The sequence below is a fragment of the Engystomops pustulosus genome, chromosome 1, assembly GCF_040894005.1.
Source record: "Engystomops pustulosus chromosome 1, aEngPut4.maternal, whole genome shotgun sequence".
NCBI lineage: Eukaryota > Metazoa > Chordata > Amphibia > Anura > Leptodactylidae > Engystomops > Engystomops pustulosus.
Window position 1 is genome coordinate 146570861 of NC_092411.1, and position 16152 is coordinate 146587012.

The 16152-nt window shown below is 38.6% G+C and overlaps 1 protein-coding gene across 2 annotated transcripts in view; it reads right to left on the reverse strand.

Moving 5' to 3' along the window:
• Window positions 1-4430: 4430 nt before the first annotated feature.
• The window catches only part of NCAN (neurocan), a 125199-nt gene continuing 113477 nt past the window's right edge, over window positions 4431-16152 (reverse strand). For both annotated transcript variants that reach the window (XM_072155846.1, XM_072155855.1), the window contains 5 exons: window positions 10903-11061; window positions 10622-10704; window positions 9222-9366; window positions 8828-9010; window positions 4431-7273 (listed from right to left, as the gene is read on the reverse strand). In XM_072155846.1, coding sequence (XP_072011947.1) covers window positions 7065-7273; window positions 8828-9010; window positions 9222-9366; window positions 10622-10704; window positions 10903-11061 — 779 coding nt within the window. In that variant the 3' untranslated portion in view covers window positions 4431-7064. The remainder of the gene's footprint in view (window positions 7274-8827; window positions 9011-9221; window positions 9367-10621; window positions 10705-10902; window positions 11062-16152) is intronic.

The window sequence follows — 16152 nt, forward strand, 5'->3', positions numbered from 1 at the left end:
CGGTTCCTTGGTCCTTTAGAGGTAAACAAGCGCATCAATCCAGTGGCCTACGAGCTCCGCCTTCCTCCATCAATGCACATCCCGAACTCCTTCCATATCTCCCTCCTCAGCAATCTCCTCCTTTTGCTCCTGAGGCTGACTCTCCTGAATTCTATGAAGTTAAGGAGGTCCTGAATATGAAGACCGTGAGGGGTAAGTGGTTATTTCTTGTAGACTGGTAGGGATTCGGGCCTGAGGAGAGATCCTGGGAGCCCAAAGAGAATATTTTGGATCGAACTCTCCTCCAGAGGTTTCTTGGGACCAAGAAGAGGGGGAGCCTCTCCGTGGCGGCGCGGCTCCCCTCGACCCTCACTTACCTTTCCACGAGCCTGCTCCCGTCCGGACTAGGCCACGCGCGCTCCAGCACTCGAGAATTTAAAGGGCCAGTGCACCGCTCATTGGTGCTAGTGACTTCCCGGTTTCCATAAATTCCGGTGGCTTAGACTTCGTCCCCAAATGTCGGCTAGTACCATCTCCCGCAGTAGTCCAGGGGGTTCACAGACCCAGAACCTTGGTTTACATTAGAGTTGAATTATGTCATCTTTTACCTGTGATTGAGCAGGAACTTCAAGGCCCTGCTGCAATATCTCTGGGCTAATGTGCCAGAGGGTACCATATGAAACCTGTATGCATGAATTCCCTACTGTATTTTAGCTTGTATCCAGGCTAGAGGCAAGCTAACAAGGTACTAAAGCCTCCTGTCAATAAATCTTTCTCCTCTAATATTGTGACTTATATATAGGGCTGGATTATTGGGAAGGCACCTGGGGCTGGAGCACCGGGGCCCCCACCATCTCCATTCCTGCCACATGGTCAGCAATAACGGTGTCCCAAGGGCACCGATACTGCTGAGTGGTATTCAGTTAATCGAGGTATAAGTTCCTTGTTCGATCCTTTGCATGATCATTTGCTGATGAATGGGCAGTGCCTAGCAGATGAGGAGCGAAGCTTACACCATGCATTCCCAGGACAATGAACATAGGAGCAGTGCCTTGATGTGTAAGGTAAAAGAAGTAGGGGTGTACAGGGCATTGTGAGGTCCTGCAGCAGCTGAATTGTGTATTATGAGGTTTGGTTGCAAATGTGGCGTGGATTGTGAGGTTCTACTGCAGCTGTGGTGCTTATTATGATCTTCAGCCTCTAAGGTGTGCACCATAAGGTTCTGCATTAGCATGGGTAGGCATTTTGATATTCTGCAGCAGCGGCGGTTTGGATTATGAGGTTCTACAGTATAAGGTGTAAGTTTTGATGTTATAATTTCAGCTAAAAATATCTTTCTGAGGAGCAACTTCCAACCAGTGAAACTGATGTAAAACTTCAGTCATTTCCTAGCTATTCTAAGTCACTAGAGAACAGACTTCTTTATTCAGTGTCTATTTTGTTATTCTATGCCTTTTCCCTTCATGATTCAGTTTTAAATTACAGTTGATATGAAAGGATTTTCATTTGAAAGAGCATTTCAATCCACCTAAGTATAATGATTCTGCATGTACCTGCACAGAACATTGATCCCAGCCTAACAGTCTTCATTCACATAAGGTTTGCTTTTAGTTTAATTAGCCATTTGCCTATGTTATATCTGTTTATAACATTCACATAAGGTATAATTGGAGGTTCTCTCAAGACAGCACATTCCAATGTTGCTGTGAAATTAACCTGAAATGTAGAATACCTGTATACTTACAGCATTCACAATTTAATTAGGCCTTATGCATGCCACATTACAAGGCATTGTTGTATTCATCCTTAATGTTGTGCCCATAGGAATCTTTGAACCCATACTTACGGATATGCCTCCGAGTCCACTTTACGTATGAACATTTGCCACACATTGCACTTGTAGATTAGAGCAATTTATTAGTTTCCAGAAACTCTACCTACCTAGGTTCCTGAACATACATTTATGGTTAACTATGAAAGCAATTGCAATGGTTTTCAAAGCATACCATGGCAAACCAGGGCAAGGCAGTTGAGTTTTACTCCAAATTAAAGGGGACTGATCACAATGAAAATGCAGTGTAAACGATACATCACCAACTTGTGAAATACATAAATTTACTAAAATATATGTCTCAAAAGAGATGACAGGTCCTCGCTAACGTATATCTGGTATGCAAATTTTTTAAACTAAAATGTATAGTAATACAATATGTAGAGTAATTGTGTAACTGTGTGGATAGAACATTACTGTATATGAATTTTCGACTTATTAACAGATGTATTATTGTGGTTTAGACTGATACATCATGTGTATAAAGTGTTAATGGCTGCAGCGGTTGTGCTGCAAAATTTGAGACTTTTTAAAAACCTGCCATTTATAAATTTGACTTGCACATCTGGATTGCCTTAATATGTCTGGTGATAGGAGGATGAATTGAAAAGCGGAGTACAGTTACAGGAATGGAACAAAACAGTTGATGCAACAATTCAGCAACTTTTATATAGCAAAAACTACATTTAACTACAAGGATACATTCTCCCCAATTTATTTTTAGAGGAGCTAACTAGATGTTGGTAACAACCAATCCAACTCTCACTGCCAAAAAAGCTAAAATAAAGAATTTTATGAAAAATTTCAAAAGATTTTCAAAAGAGCCCCTTCGTGCTGCAGATTCGCAGGTTGTTACAAAGTCTTACCCTGCCCCCTGCTCCTTCTTGGCACTCAACAGTGCTTCTTGCACATTACGACAGCCTGTGAAGCTAAAGCACGGAGGGGCTCTGGGAACCCCCCCTAGTAGTCTTTCAGGCTCATTAGCACAATTTAAAAAGTTGATTTGACAAAGAAGGGGACATGGATAACATATATAAGAAGATTGCCACAGTCAGGGCTTCTGGATCTAGAGTTAATGGTTTATCATGCTTGTTTTTGATGGTAGATTTGCTTTAAGATGCATCTTGTGCTGAAGATTTGCACTAACATGTTGATGACATTCTGGTGTAAGGGATACCATCTAGGAATAGACAGGCTAAAGATGTGCCAGATTTATCAGCCATCATTGGCCGTATATCTGAGCCTATATTAGAGAGGACCTTTCACCACCCCAAACATATTAACTATAACATACCAAATGTGGGGACTTTCTCACTGATTCAAGGGCACTTTGAATTGTATTCCTAGCCCCCACCGTTACCGATGAGCACTGTTCTCTGACCATTCAGAGAGGAATTGCTGCATAAGGGGTGGGGGCATGTGTATATGCTAATGTTCTCTGACACCGTCCAATCAGGGCGGACCGTGTCAGATCAGATCTTCCTTAGGCACTGAACTTGCAGAGTGGTCTCTCTGTTCTACAGCTAGAGAGAACACTCTGCCTGCTGCTGTTGGCTCCCCATTCGCTCTGCACAGTGATGATTTTGTATGCCAGGTGTGCTGCCGCTGCTATGTTCGGCACATAGAACACATAGAACACAGCGTGGTATCATGAGATCGTTGTTGGGGATCATCGGGGAGTGGTGTTCAGTTGCCATGACAGCCTTGGGTTTTCCGAAGACCCGAGGCTGTCTGGATTTAACCCATTGTAATGTATGAGGATACAGTAGTATGACAGTATATGGTAGAATCAATCAGACAACCAAGGATTCAAGTACCCTAGGGAGTCAGAAAAATAGTAAAAGTAAAAATAAAAAAAAGTAAAAAAAATTATAATGAAAAAAAACAGTAAAAATAATAAACACATTAGGTATCGCCACGTCTGAAAATGCCTGATCTATCAAAATATAATTACGTTTTTTCTCAGCGTTTAACCCTGTAACAGAAAATAGCGCCCGAATTTGAAAATGGCACTATTTTGCCATTTTGAAAAATATAAAAAATTCAATAAAAAGTGATCAGGAGGTCTCACCAAGGAGCCATCAGAGTCTTCTTCTCAGGACTTTTAGTAAAAACATTCTCTCTGGAGACAGTGCTCTGTGTGAGAAATAATATGTAAAGTTCATCTGCATGTTTTGGGAAAGTGAATGTCTTAAAGCGGATATTCTGGTATATTCAATATGACCTATAGCATTGAAGTATTTTATCACCCTTTAATGCCCCTATGGAGATGATTTTATGTGTTTTATATATGCGGATGCGCGCTAATAAAGATTGTGACTCTGCATTTTCTAAGAGACTGGTGTGTCTTGGTTTCTGCTCTTTTCCCGGTACAGGCAGCCATTTTTGGCTAAAAGGGCTAATTTGAAAGTCACCTTACAACTGCAGGGCAGTTTAAGCCCTAAATAACGATCTCTTACACCAGTGACACAAAACCATTTTTCACCTACCGAATAAGGGATCTTCTTTGATAATACATTTTACCTGTTACTATAAAAAAAGAATATTTCATTTCTACACAATACACTTTGCAAACTGTAAAGAGTTATATATAGAAGAAACTTCAAATATATTGTATAAAGACTTTTCATTTTCAGCTTTTAATCAGAAATTTGGAGGGGGTCACATGATAATTTTCTGCAATGCAGAATTTATAAAGAACATGATATAATGATGAATTGATGGTATTCAAATACATGACTGCTTTTAGTTTTCCAACATTTAACTGTAACCTAAAAAGCACAAAAGCCATCAGTTTACAATGACTTTTCTCATTTCTACCAATGATCATATTCAATGCAACACAATTATAGATGGTATAAATGACAAAGGGAGCTGAGATACCTGTATACTACTGTTCTTTCTAAAATATTCTCTCATCTGTCATCAGGCCACACAGGCTATGCTGCTGTTCCTTATAAAACCATTAAAAAGTGTCCTATTGGGATAGTTTTTATGCTGTTCTCCTTATTTACAAACAGTAAGGGTACACTGACACTAACATATGCCCGCTGGGCCGTAGCACGGCAGGCATACATTCACGGCGATGGAGTGGAGGAGGGTGTGACCCCTCCCCTCTCCATAGAGATACATTGCGCATGGCGCCGTAATAAGGGGAAAGATAGGACATGTCCTATCTTTTCCCTGGGTACGGAGTCTTGCGGTGCCCCACGTGTGCAGCACTGCAACGCTCTGTACCGCTCCGTGCACCCATTGCCGGCCTATGGGGAACGTATATATATCCCGCAAGTGTGTGGCCGTAAATACATCCTCCAATGGTTGTGTGAATGTAGCCTGAGAGAATATTTGAAAAATACTAGTATACATAAAAGCAGTTTGAATTTTTTTCATGTACACAAAAGATATATAAAGGCATTCACATATCCACTCATACCCATACTTCTCAACTAACAAAGCTTAAGCAAAGAGACCCAGCAAGAACTAGGATATAATATTCCTACCACAAAACGGCACTACATTTCATTTTTAAGCAAACAGTAAGAATACAAAAGACAGAGCCCCCCCAAACCCTTTCCCTCCCTCTTCCTACCCTCTATTATCCCATTTCCCATTTCAGAAACCTAGAATTTATATACATAATGATGCTGGTAGAGCAGGGCATTACCATAGTCGCCTAGCACTGGCAATGCTAACAGTGGACTACTGCTCTAAACTGGAGCTTTATCAACCATATACTCAATAAATGTACCTGTAACAAGAAGGATAAAGAAGCACCTAACTTATTCTGCCTTTACATTGTACAATTCCACAGTCCAGCATCATAATAGATTCAGATCATAAATGGCTGCCAGAATATCAATTGGTGCAATGCATATAGTACAAATACCACAGTTCACTGGCCAAATTTTGAGTTGGCTCTAAAGGAACTGTGATACAAGATGAAAATGCTTCTTATGTTGTCAACATGATTGTTAAAGCGTATCTAACCTTTCAACAAACTGTGCAGACACAAGCAGTCCAGGTGTAAAGTGTGCTGCTCTATCTGTGTGTAAAATTTTTGTAAAGAAGGGAAGAAGACAGGATTCTAAGTACTGTATTTTTCGGACTATAAGGCGCACAAAAAATCCTTTGATTTTCTCAGAAATCAAAGGGGCGCCTTATATATGAATATTACTTACAGACAACAGCTGCCTTGAACTGTGCACAGGTCTGCCACCTGCTGGTCATTCATCTTTATAATCAGGTGCGCCTTATAGTCCAGTATGCCTTATAAATGAACGTAGACATTTTAGCAGGCATTTATTGATGGTGTGCCTTATACTCCGGCGCGCCTTAAAGTCCGAAAAATACTGTAATGCAGAAGGGAGGAATTTTCCCTAATAAGGTACATAACAAAGCTTCTTATATTCACTTACTATTGTACTATTATGTAAAGTGTATATGTTATGTAAAGATTGTTGAAAAGTTAGTGACCATTTAAAAATCTCCGTCATATTTTAATAGATGCTACTAATTCTGTCTTGTTTTACATATTCATCTATGATATGTTTCATAATGGCCCATATAACGTTTTTAAAACACCAAAACCGTACCAAAATAAGATCAAAAGACTGTTGGAGAGAGCATTGACATTGGGGAATCCATCTTCACTACAATTTCACCGCACTTGGAGGTTTAAGCTCTACTACAATGCTTCAGTCACTGAATTACTGATGTGCTCTATACACATCTAAGTGTCTTCCAATATTAGGTTTTTTAATGTAATGTACATCACATGCATAGCAAAAAGTTACATGTGAGCTTCTGCTTTAGAAGACCATTTCTCACCAATAGCTTTATCTTCTGTGTGAGGTTATCTTTTCAAAGACAAAGACTTTAGTAAAGATCTAGAGTTCATCATGTTTGTCCTAGGATACAGAGATGGATTTAAGACAAATAACAAATAATAAACTACATAATTTTTAATGATCTTCAGAGTTTTGTTTCTATTTTTAGAACCATCGTTTGGCTATAGAATAATGGAGCTCAGTAAGACACACAAATATAAACACCAGCTTTACTTAAAAAAGGGATGAGATCTGTATCCAATCTGGTACTATTTGCAGCAAAGATGTACTGGGAATGTTCTTGCAAATATATAATAGTAATTGATTGTGGAATTGAGAAGTCTTTTCCTGTATCATGTTGGTTGCTCCCAAAATTAGATGGTTTCTCAGCCGAAGATGGAATGCACTGGAGAAAAATTAAACTCTCATTAATAGTAAGTGTCCTTAGCTCTTCGGTGTTGGTGTTGATCCTCTTTTCTTCTCTCACGGTGGGATTTGTGCTGGTGATGATGATGGTGATGGTGGTGGTGGTGGTTGTTATTATTGTGGTGGTGGTGGTGGCCGTGGTTGTGGTTTTGGTTGTTTAGATGGTGCCTGTGCTGGTGATGATGTCTTCGTGTCCTGTGATGTCTTCTGGCTGTTAGATAGAATAAAGTTGATCTATTAATATAAAAATTGCATTTTGTTTGATTTATGATAACAATAAATACTGTGAAAGAAAATGATAACCAACTCTACAAGGTGTTATGTGACTCCTTAGCTCTTACTCCCACAATGAAAACAGGAGCCTAGGGATATAGTAGTAACTTAGAAGCATCCCGCACCACCAACTGCTTCCATGTATTGCTGCTGTTTAGAAAGTGAATTATCTAATCAATTTTTTGTTTAAAGGATCATTTCTCTATGCACAAAAAATTACGCAAATTTTAGACTATTTGAATTGATAAATGTCATTTGCGACATTTAGCACATCTGGAATTAGAGATAAATGTGTCTTATTGACGAAAAAGAAATGTCCGGCAGACATTCTAAAATGTCCCCAAAAAGGCACAAAAATTGCAATGCGCAAAACAATTGTCTAAAAAAACCCCGAAAAAATGGGAAGAAAAATAAAGATAAATGACCCCCATTGACTTATATTTGTAGGGTATAGCCACCGCTATTATTGGCTTTTGTATCAATAAATAGTTTGAGATCAGGAAATCACCATCATAAACTTCTACTTAAAGAGAACCTGCCATTTAAATTAACCCACCCAAAATAAATACTTCATTAAAAACAATGAATAAAAAACTATTTCCCTTATCCATAAATTGTTCCTTTTCATGGCTGTAATGTTAAAAAATCAGTTTGCAAACTTTTATGCACCTGATCTGAGTCCAATTACACTAAGTGATTCCTGTATAGTACATTTTACTTGCATTGCCCTCCTTGTTCCTGATTGACAGGTATTACTGCTAGGACATGCTGCTGTGTGGAACTTTGAGAGAGAGAGCTCTGTTACGTCATTGGGCACTTCATGTCATGTGACTAGGGTGAAGTCATCTAAGGTCCTTTACCCATTTACATTTGCAATGTCTAACCCATGTATGTATCTTATTGTATGTGATCAGATACATACATTGGGTTAGAGTTACAAATGTAATGGTATAAAGGACCTCAGATGACATCACTCTGATCACATGACATTAAGTACTGAATGCTGAGAAGAGGCAAAAGACATGGGGAGGAGTAGATGGGAGGGGACTGCTGAGCAGGACACACCCCCTCCAAAGCTAACTAATATAACATAATGAATTATGAGGATGTAAGGGAAGCAAGTTTTAGGTAAATTAAGGGTTTCAGTTAATGGAGCTCTATCGGAACCTGTACTTGTGAAAATGTGGTGACAGGTTCCCTTTAAATGTCCTATTCTCATGATCAAATATCATTGCAGCATGAATCTTTTCATAAATTTCACCTGAAAGCCAAATAATCTATATGTTGTCCCTAAAGACAACTAAAATATGAAAACATTTACAATAATAAAGAGTGATGGATTACTCATAGAAAACAGAGTGCAAATGAAATAAGTCCCATAGTTTAATACATTCTATACATGTATGGCCTTTACTAATGTATTGTAAACACATACATATTGTAGTATGTGAGGGCTATCCTGAAAAACAGCAAGAAATTAAGGGTTACATACGTTTAACACATAGGATCCTAGGCTTATCCCATCTTCCATTTTTGTGACATCGAATAGTCGGTATGTGTCGCTGTATGAAGCCATCTTCACACTGGTAGCGCACAGTGGAATGAATACTGTATTTCTCTTTCTTTTTACCAACAATATGAGCATTCTTCACTGTAGGAGGGGAACTGCAAAGCACTATGGGAAGAAGAAGCAGATTTCATGTTTTATTTTATTTAAACAATATGTATATTTATTATTTTATTATTACTAATATATGAGCACAGTACAGTTCAAGATCCATTTAAACTATATGCATTTGTTTATTAATATGTTATATTACAACTATACGAGAATAATAAGAAAATTAGGATTGAGATGAGTATAAAAGGAGAATCAGATTTCATACCAGTCCCTTTCTTGCAGATATAGGGCAGGTTGTAGTTACATGGGACATCATTCCACTTGCCCTCCTCATGGGAAACCATAACTACACAGTCTTCACCACCAGCAAAAAAGTTGTCGGGCTGCTGATCCCGCCAGCTCTCATATTGCTGCAACAGACATGAACATAAGCACAATATATTTTTGTGTACAGAGATGGGCTGGGGGGCCTACCATGCATTTCCTCTTTAAAGGGAACCTGTCAGGGTGATTTGTAACACTATATCACCCACATGTCCTTATGAAATTATGGTTTAGGATTCCAAATTGCCCTGTATTTTTATCCCTCTGTATCCACAATGAAAAACTTACTTACACACTTGTTCAATAAAGCTGACGTAGTACACCTTGATTTTACTGCAAATGTGCTGTACATTGCACACGTGCAATGAAGTTGCATGAAGTGCTGCTCTGGCTTCATTGAATCACTGTGCAGCACTATAGTTGAGTCCGATGTGCCTTATCTAGGTAACTTTAAAAGTTTTTTCTTTAATAGCGGTCACAGACAAAAATCTAGTTTTAAGCCTGTAGTTGGTTCATTTCTGCATCCTTGATGGTTTATGTTAGAATTCCTGGTGGCGTGATTTTTAGTGAAAAAGTTAATGTTAATATTTCTGTTGGAAGACACTCGGGCAAATTTACCCAGCCACTAGAGTTCATTCAAAGTGCATTGTCCGACAATAATGCACTCTGCTGCGATTCACTAAGATCGTTCCCCCGATATCCTGAATGTTTTGCTTCCTCGCTCAGGTCCGCGGGAGTTCGCCTTCTTCTTCCTGGCGTATGTAAGTGCATTGTTTTGCGACACAAATTTAAAGTTAAATCCCGTGCTCAGCTACGCCACAATCCCATCACGTGTGACACATTCCAGTGCTAAATACCTGTCCCGGCGGCGCAGATCCGGAAAACTATAAACAGTCCGACGAAAGTGTGACCCGCGACCCTTAGTAAATAAGTTCCATGGGGTCTAGTGGGTTCTCACCTACCTAGTTTTCAATGTTGTCATGGCTGCAATTGTCTGTTTACTTCCTGCACTGATCTTAGGGAGGGTAACAGAGGATTCTGTAGATTTGGATTTGTGCAATAGTAACTACTGTGACAAGTATGGCTATATATATATATATATATATATATATATATATATATATATATAAGAGTCAGAGTATCCATTCTGCAAAAACATTTTTATATTATCAGTTCATTCAGTTGTCTTAACAACTGTAGATCAGATTACTGAAATCAATAGTGGTATTGAAGACAGAACAAAATGTATGAATTATGACCTTTTCAAGGCAATGTAATGTCATGGAAACATGGAAGACTATAATGAAGTAAGACTTATCTGACAACAAGTCATATAATTACCAGAGCTGTATTATCAGTCCACTGGAAGTCCTGTTCTACCGTCCTGTCATTGAGACCAATCCAGGTGTTCTCACGACCAAAACCTTTATGGAAAGAAAATGCCAGCCAATTATTTTATTACCACGTCAACATATGAGAAGAAATATTGGACCCTAAAGACCTTGCTGTTTAACAAGCTGAACATTTTAACATCTTCTTTAGTTATCTGTAAGATAAAATACACCTCTGTCTGTATCATTAACAATATCTCTCTACTGAAAATAGAATGAAAATATACATACTGTTTATAAAAGCCTGCTCCTCTTGAGAGTGGATGCTTGTTAAGTGCCCAGATCTCCTACGACAGTCTCTCTCAGCTTCTTCCCATGGCCGGCGCTGTGGGAAATAACGGTAACAGGAACCCTGGAACTTGTGCCAATTGTGATCACAGCCCTCTGTATCTACAAATTACAAGTAACAGCTATTATTATAGGCTGAAAGCAACTAAAACAACTATACATGATATATTATAATATATATGTAAATTATTCATGGGAGGTTTTATTAAACAAAGGGTCTTACTACACAGTTCACAGAGAGTGGGTCCCCAGATAAGATAGTATAAGGGTACAATCTAACAGCAGAGTCTTCATCAGTATTAACCTAACTGCTCTGGACAATTATAAGAAAAGATGTTCTGTTATGTCCTTTGTATAAATTATGTTGTTGTATAATTAACAAATAATGATATACCATACATAATAAAACAATTACATTGCAAGCAATTCAAATATAATAAAAACAAAGTAATTACCAACTTAAATAGGTAAACTATTCCTATACTTTGCACCTGTAGAAGTCCTGGTCACTATACCACAGACAGGAGGTAACTGTCACTTGGCTCAGCTGGCCATGGACCCATTCATAGCCATGAGGAACTCCAGCCAATAAGGACATATTAAAATCTGTTACTAGATACAAGGTACTAGGAGCAATAGTAAAATCAACCTGGTGAAAAACCTCTGGACAATCGAAGCAGACTACTTATAGAAAGAATTGTTAGCTTTGCTGTTGCTGGGTAACCAGTAAAGGTATTTTTTTATTTTGAGAGGCCTACACAATTTATAAAAGGGGAGATTGTGAGGGGTGCTACAGAAAAGAGGGCATCGGCGGGTGAGGGAGAGGTGGCATTAAAAGCAGGGTTAAAATGAAGGTGGGGCATTAAAATAGGGGGGTGGACCACAAGACAGAATGCATTATTCAGCGTGGGCACACTAAGAGTGCATTATACAGCGACGGTAGGCTACAAGAAGAGGGAAATCTACAGAGTGGAGGCCATTAAGGTGGATGCTATACTGTATGGGCCCTCTAGTTGGTGGGGTTAGGGCTGGGGAAAAGGCCATGCCTCAGGATATAGAGGATTTCTTCGGTGTGCACAGTTTCTGATCTTTTTTCTTTGGTTCACAAATTGGAGGTTTGGACATTTTTGTGATCATGCATCCAATCTCAGGCAATGTCTTTATTGCACGCTATTGTCTATTTCCAGACCATTTCCAGGTGCTTTATTAAGAACATTTCTTGTAACGGCATCCGTTATGTGCCCTATTATTGCTGCTGAGGTACACATTGCCCCAACTATTGGTGTGACAACAGTGGGTCACTGCTAATAGTCATACTATAGAAATATGGTTTGCTTGTTGTGCCAGAACTTCCAACTGGCTAAGAATCCCAGCCCAGATTGTTATACTTATACTGTACTCCAATTCATTTCCCTGGCCAGTAGTATAACATTTACTGTTTCATATTATTTTTTCTCTGCTTCACCAGGTTTGTACACACTGACATTGCTTCCAGCTTTTTATTTGTCTATTCAATCCAGCTGTCTTCCACTAAATGGAGATCATGTGGGTCACGTCATAAGGGCAGAGGAGGACACAGACATTTGGCTCAGCTGCTGACACAGGTAAAGTCTTACTGTAGGGAGCTGACTCTGCACAACCCTTGACTTATCGCTAACCATACACAAATGTGAGCAAAGAAAATACCTTTATTTTACATCTGCTTCTCTATACAACTCACATTCGGTTAATTTATACCGTATATCTACACTTTACTAAATACTGGAAAAGGTGAAGCAGTGGCATAGGTGTAGGGGTTATAGACGTCACAACAGATATTTACTGTATGCAATGGCTCCCTTCTCCACCGCAAGTGCTGAAGATAGCGGGAAGGCCTGTAATTGATATTATTTATTTGGAGTACAGTATGTAATATATTTAAGGGGGCGTTTGTTGTATATAAGTTCAAGGAAGCACAGAAGGTCATATAATTAATTCAGGGGTTGTCTGCTATAGACAATATAATCCATTTACAAATACAACCAGCAGGGTTGATGTACATAGTAGGAATCATTTGGGGTTTATAGATTTTATATTAACTTAATTGGGGTCCTCTATATAGAATACTTAATCTGTTTGCAATACTGTATTTCATAATTAATTTGAGTGGGATGCAGTATATAAAATAAATGATACAATTCCAGTGCTGTATATAGTAAAAGTACTATTGTATTGTAGAGGGTCACTGTATATATGGAGTGTCACGGCCGCACCCACAATCCTCAGCGACCCCCTGGCCCGGACTCACCTTTCCATCGCTCCTGCTGCCCAACTAGGCCACACATCCCCGCTCACTACACCCCGGCTCTCCTAGCCTTAAAGGGTTAATGTGGGACTGCATAAATTATAATATATAATGGGGCTACATATTTTAGCGATTTCAATTTTTTTTCCTCTTGTATTTGATAATTTTAGGGCGCAAAGAAACTCCAAAGATCCCTGTTGGTATAGGAAAAAGTTAAGAGCTCGTGGCTGAAGAATATGTGACTTTTGTGCGATTTTTTTTTTTAATTCAAAACTAAAGATAAATGACTCTTAAATTGCTTACATGAGGAAAGCAGCCATGTCACTGTCAAATTGTACTGTAGTGTTTTTTTCATACCACTTTCCTGACGCTCTAGATTTAAATTGTCTGCACAGGTGTTTTCCCTAGATTTAAGTCACATTAAATAGTTGTATTATGAAATTGGGTACAACCTATTCTGTTTAGATCAGTAAAGATTTACCCCTTTCATTTTTTCATTTATGATTTTTACTGCCCACTAGAGCTTAAGGTTCGGCGTCTTCTGTTTGGGAGCTCTGTGTAACCTAGAAATGTTGCTTGATTTGCTGCAACAGCCAAACCTGCAACTTTACCCCCCTTGGTATGGCTGTGATTGGCCACGTGGACACCTAGTGGACACACCTGGCCAATCAAAACCATGCCTAATTGTTTGCCTGACTGTTTGCTCTGTAGCCGAAACAGTTTCAGTTTAAGGAGCTGTATGAGGGCTTATCATCTATGAGACAATTTGTACCGTACTTCCTAGTGTTAATATTTTATATGCCATGTAAAGTAGTGGGAAGCTGAAAAATACTTAGTACGATTCATGAAAATTGCACATTCTCTAATTCAATGTTATTAACAAAAATACAGCACCCAACCCTGGATCTTCTGACTTTAGGGTCGGCAGACATATTGTCTGAAGCTGCACTGAGCTGAGCTGCTCTCCGCCCCACCCTTGCATTCCAGGACAAGTGCACACACACACTGACTTCCTGCCAACAAACAACAGCAGCAGCATGAGGACAGTAAAGCTACAAGCTACACAAAGATAAGATCCAGGGGAGAGGGAGGGAGGCATATAGTAGAGCTGACAGTATGTAAGATGCATCTCATGGAAATGGTAAAGTAAGAGTTTAAAAATGATCTTTATTGTGTAAAAATCACTAAGGGATTGAAATTTGAGAATTTTCTTTTATGGGCAAACCTCTTTAAGTACTTTTACGGCTATTACTGTGTGGTCTAAATGACACTTCTCCTTTATCCTTTGGGTTAGTATGACCACAGATTTACCAAATATATATAGTTTTTCTTTAAAAAATAATTGCCATATCACCATATTCCGACACTGATACTTTTTATACTTGGACCCAGACGGGTAATGTGTACTTTTTTGCAGGACAAGTTGATATTTTCATTGATGCCATTTTGAACACTTGTTATGTGTCATGAAACTTTGATGTGTCATGGATTGCCAAAAAGTGCCTATTCCAACAATTGGATGTTTTCCATTCTGCAAGGGATAATCATGTTGCTATTTTGATACTTTAGGCATTCCCCTGTTTTCATGATCACGGGGGTCCCATCACAGAGATCAGCAAGCTAGCCCCTATCCACAGAATAACTTGTTGTCACTGGAGAACCCGTTTAATAAACTGTATACTCATTTAGCATTACATTGTGCAGTATTTAGTTGTTAGTTTTTAGACTTTATGCTGTTAGTTTTGAAGTCGAGAAGCTAGATTTTAAGAAGGAGTTGTTCTAGGTTTTTATCAATTTCTGAACAAAAGTTACTAGATTTTTCTAAACAGTTGATCATATTATACCTTATGTAGAGCCTGGAAAGTGTGAAACATGTATTCTCTTCCTTTGCTCTGTATGTAACATGGTGTAAAGTCACAATGGATTTTTTTCTATGTCTAAGTGTAGATAGAAAGTCCAAGATATAAGGCAGCACTCACAAACATATAAAAAGTGAGGTCTTTATTCACCCATACTGCAAGATTTCTGCTGTTCTCTACAGCATTTGCCACCCATACGTTTATTTTCAGAGCTGTGCTGCCTTTCAATGATAGATGGCTAGATAGCTAAATAGATAGATAGATCATACTTTTTTCCTCTCAAAAACTTGCTTAGGGCAAGAAATTGCTGTGATATTGAAACAGAGCACACTATAGAGACATAATTATCTTAGCTCTCTAAGCTTAGGCTGATGTGAAACCATTTACATTCCTATCTGCTGCTTTATTGATCGGGTTCTGGCACACTCATAAATTATCAAGTGGAACAGACTATCTTCAGTACATATAGACAAATCACAATGCTCTGACTCATTTTGCTTTGTTTCTTTATTCAGAGTTTTCAAAAGCGTTCCAGCTGACTTTTAAAAAAGAAATGAAACTAAAGCACTGCCGATGTGTCATTAAAGAAAAAGCGAGTTTTAAATAAGGAGATAGACCTTCATGTAAGGGGGCAGATAAATATAAAGCAGATACAGTATTTTTTTAAAAAAGCAATTCCCTATTTCCCCCTCCATATAAATTGTTATTTACTTGGAATGTCTGGTTGTATTGTTTAAACCTACACATTTTGCCAAACCGACTCACTGATTCACACTGGAAGTCAGTTTCCCCATTCATTCCTGTGAGATGGACTTTGGGCGTAATAATTGAGAAAGACGTAGGGCGTAGACAGTTTGTAGCTTAAGGCTCAACCCCATTTTTTGTATTCTGACATGTGTCGCTGTATATGGTTATAACATTTGAATACTTTTACATATCACAGCGATTTTGAGATTGTCTTTCATTACATGTTGTACTACATTTTTAAAAAGTAAAAGAAAGTATGGATTTTTAAAAAAAATTGCCATATTTAAAATTCAAAATTATCTT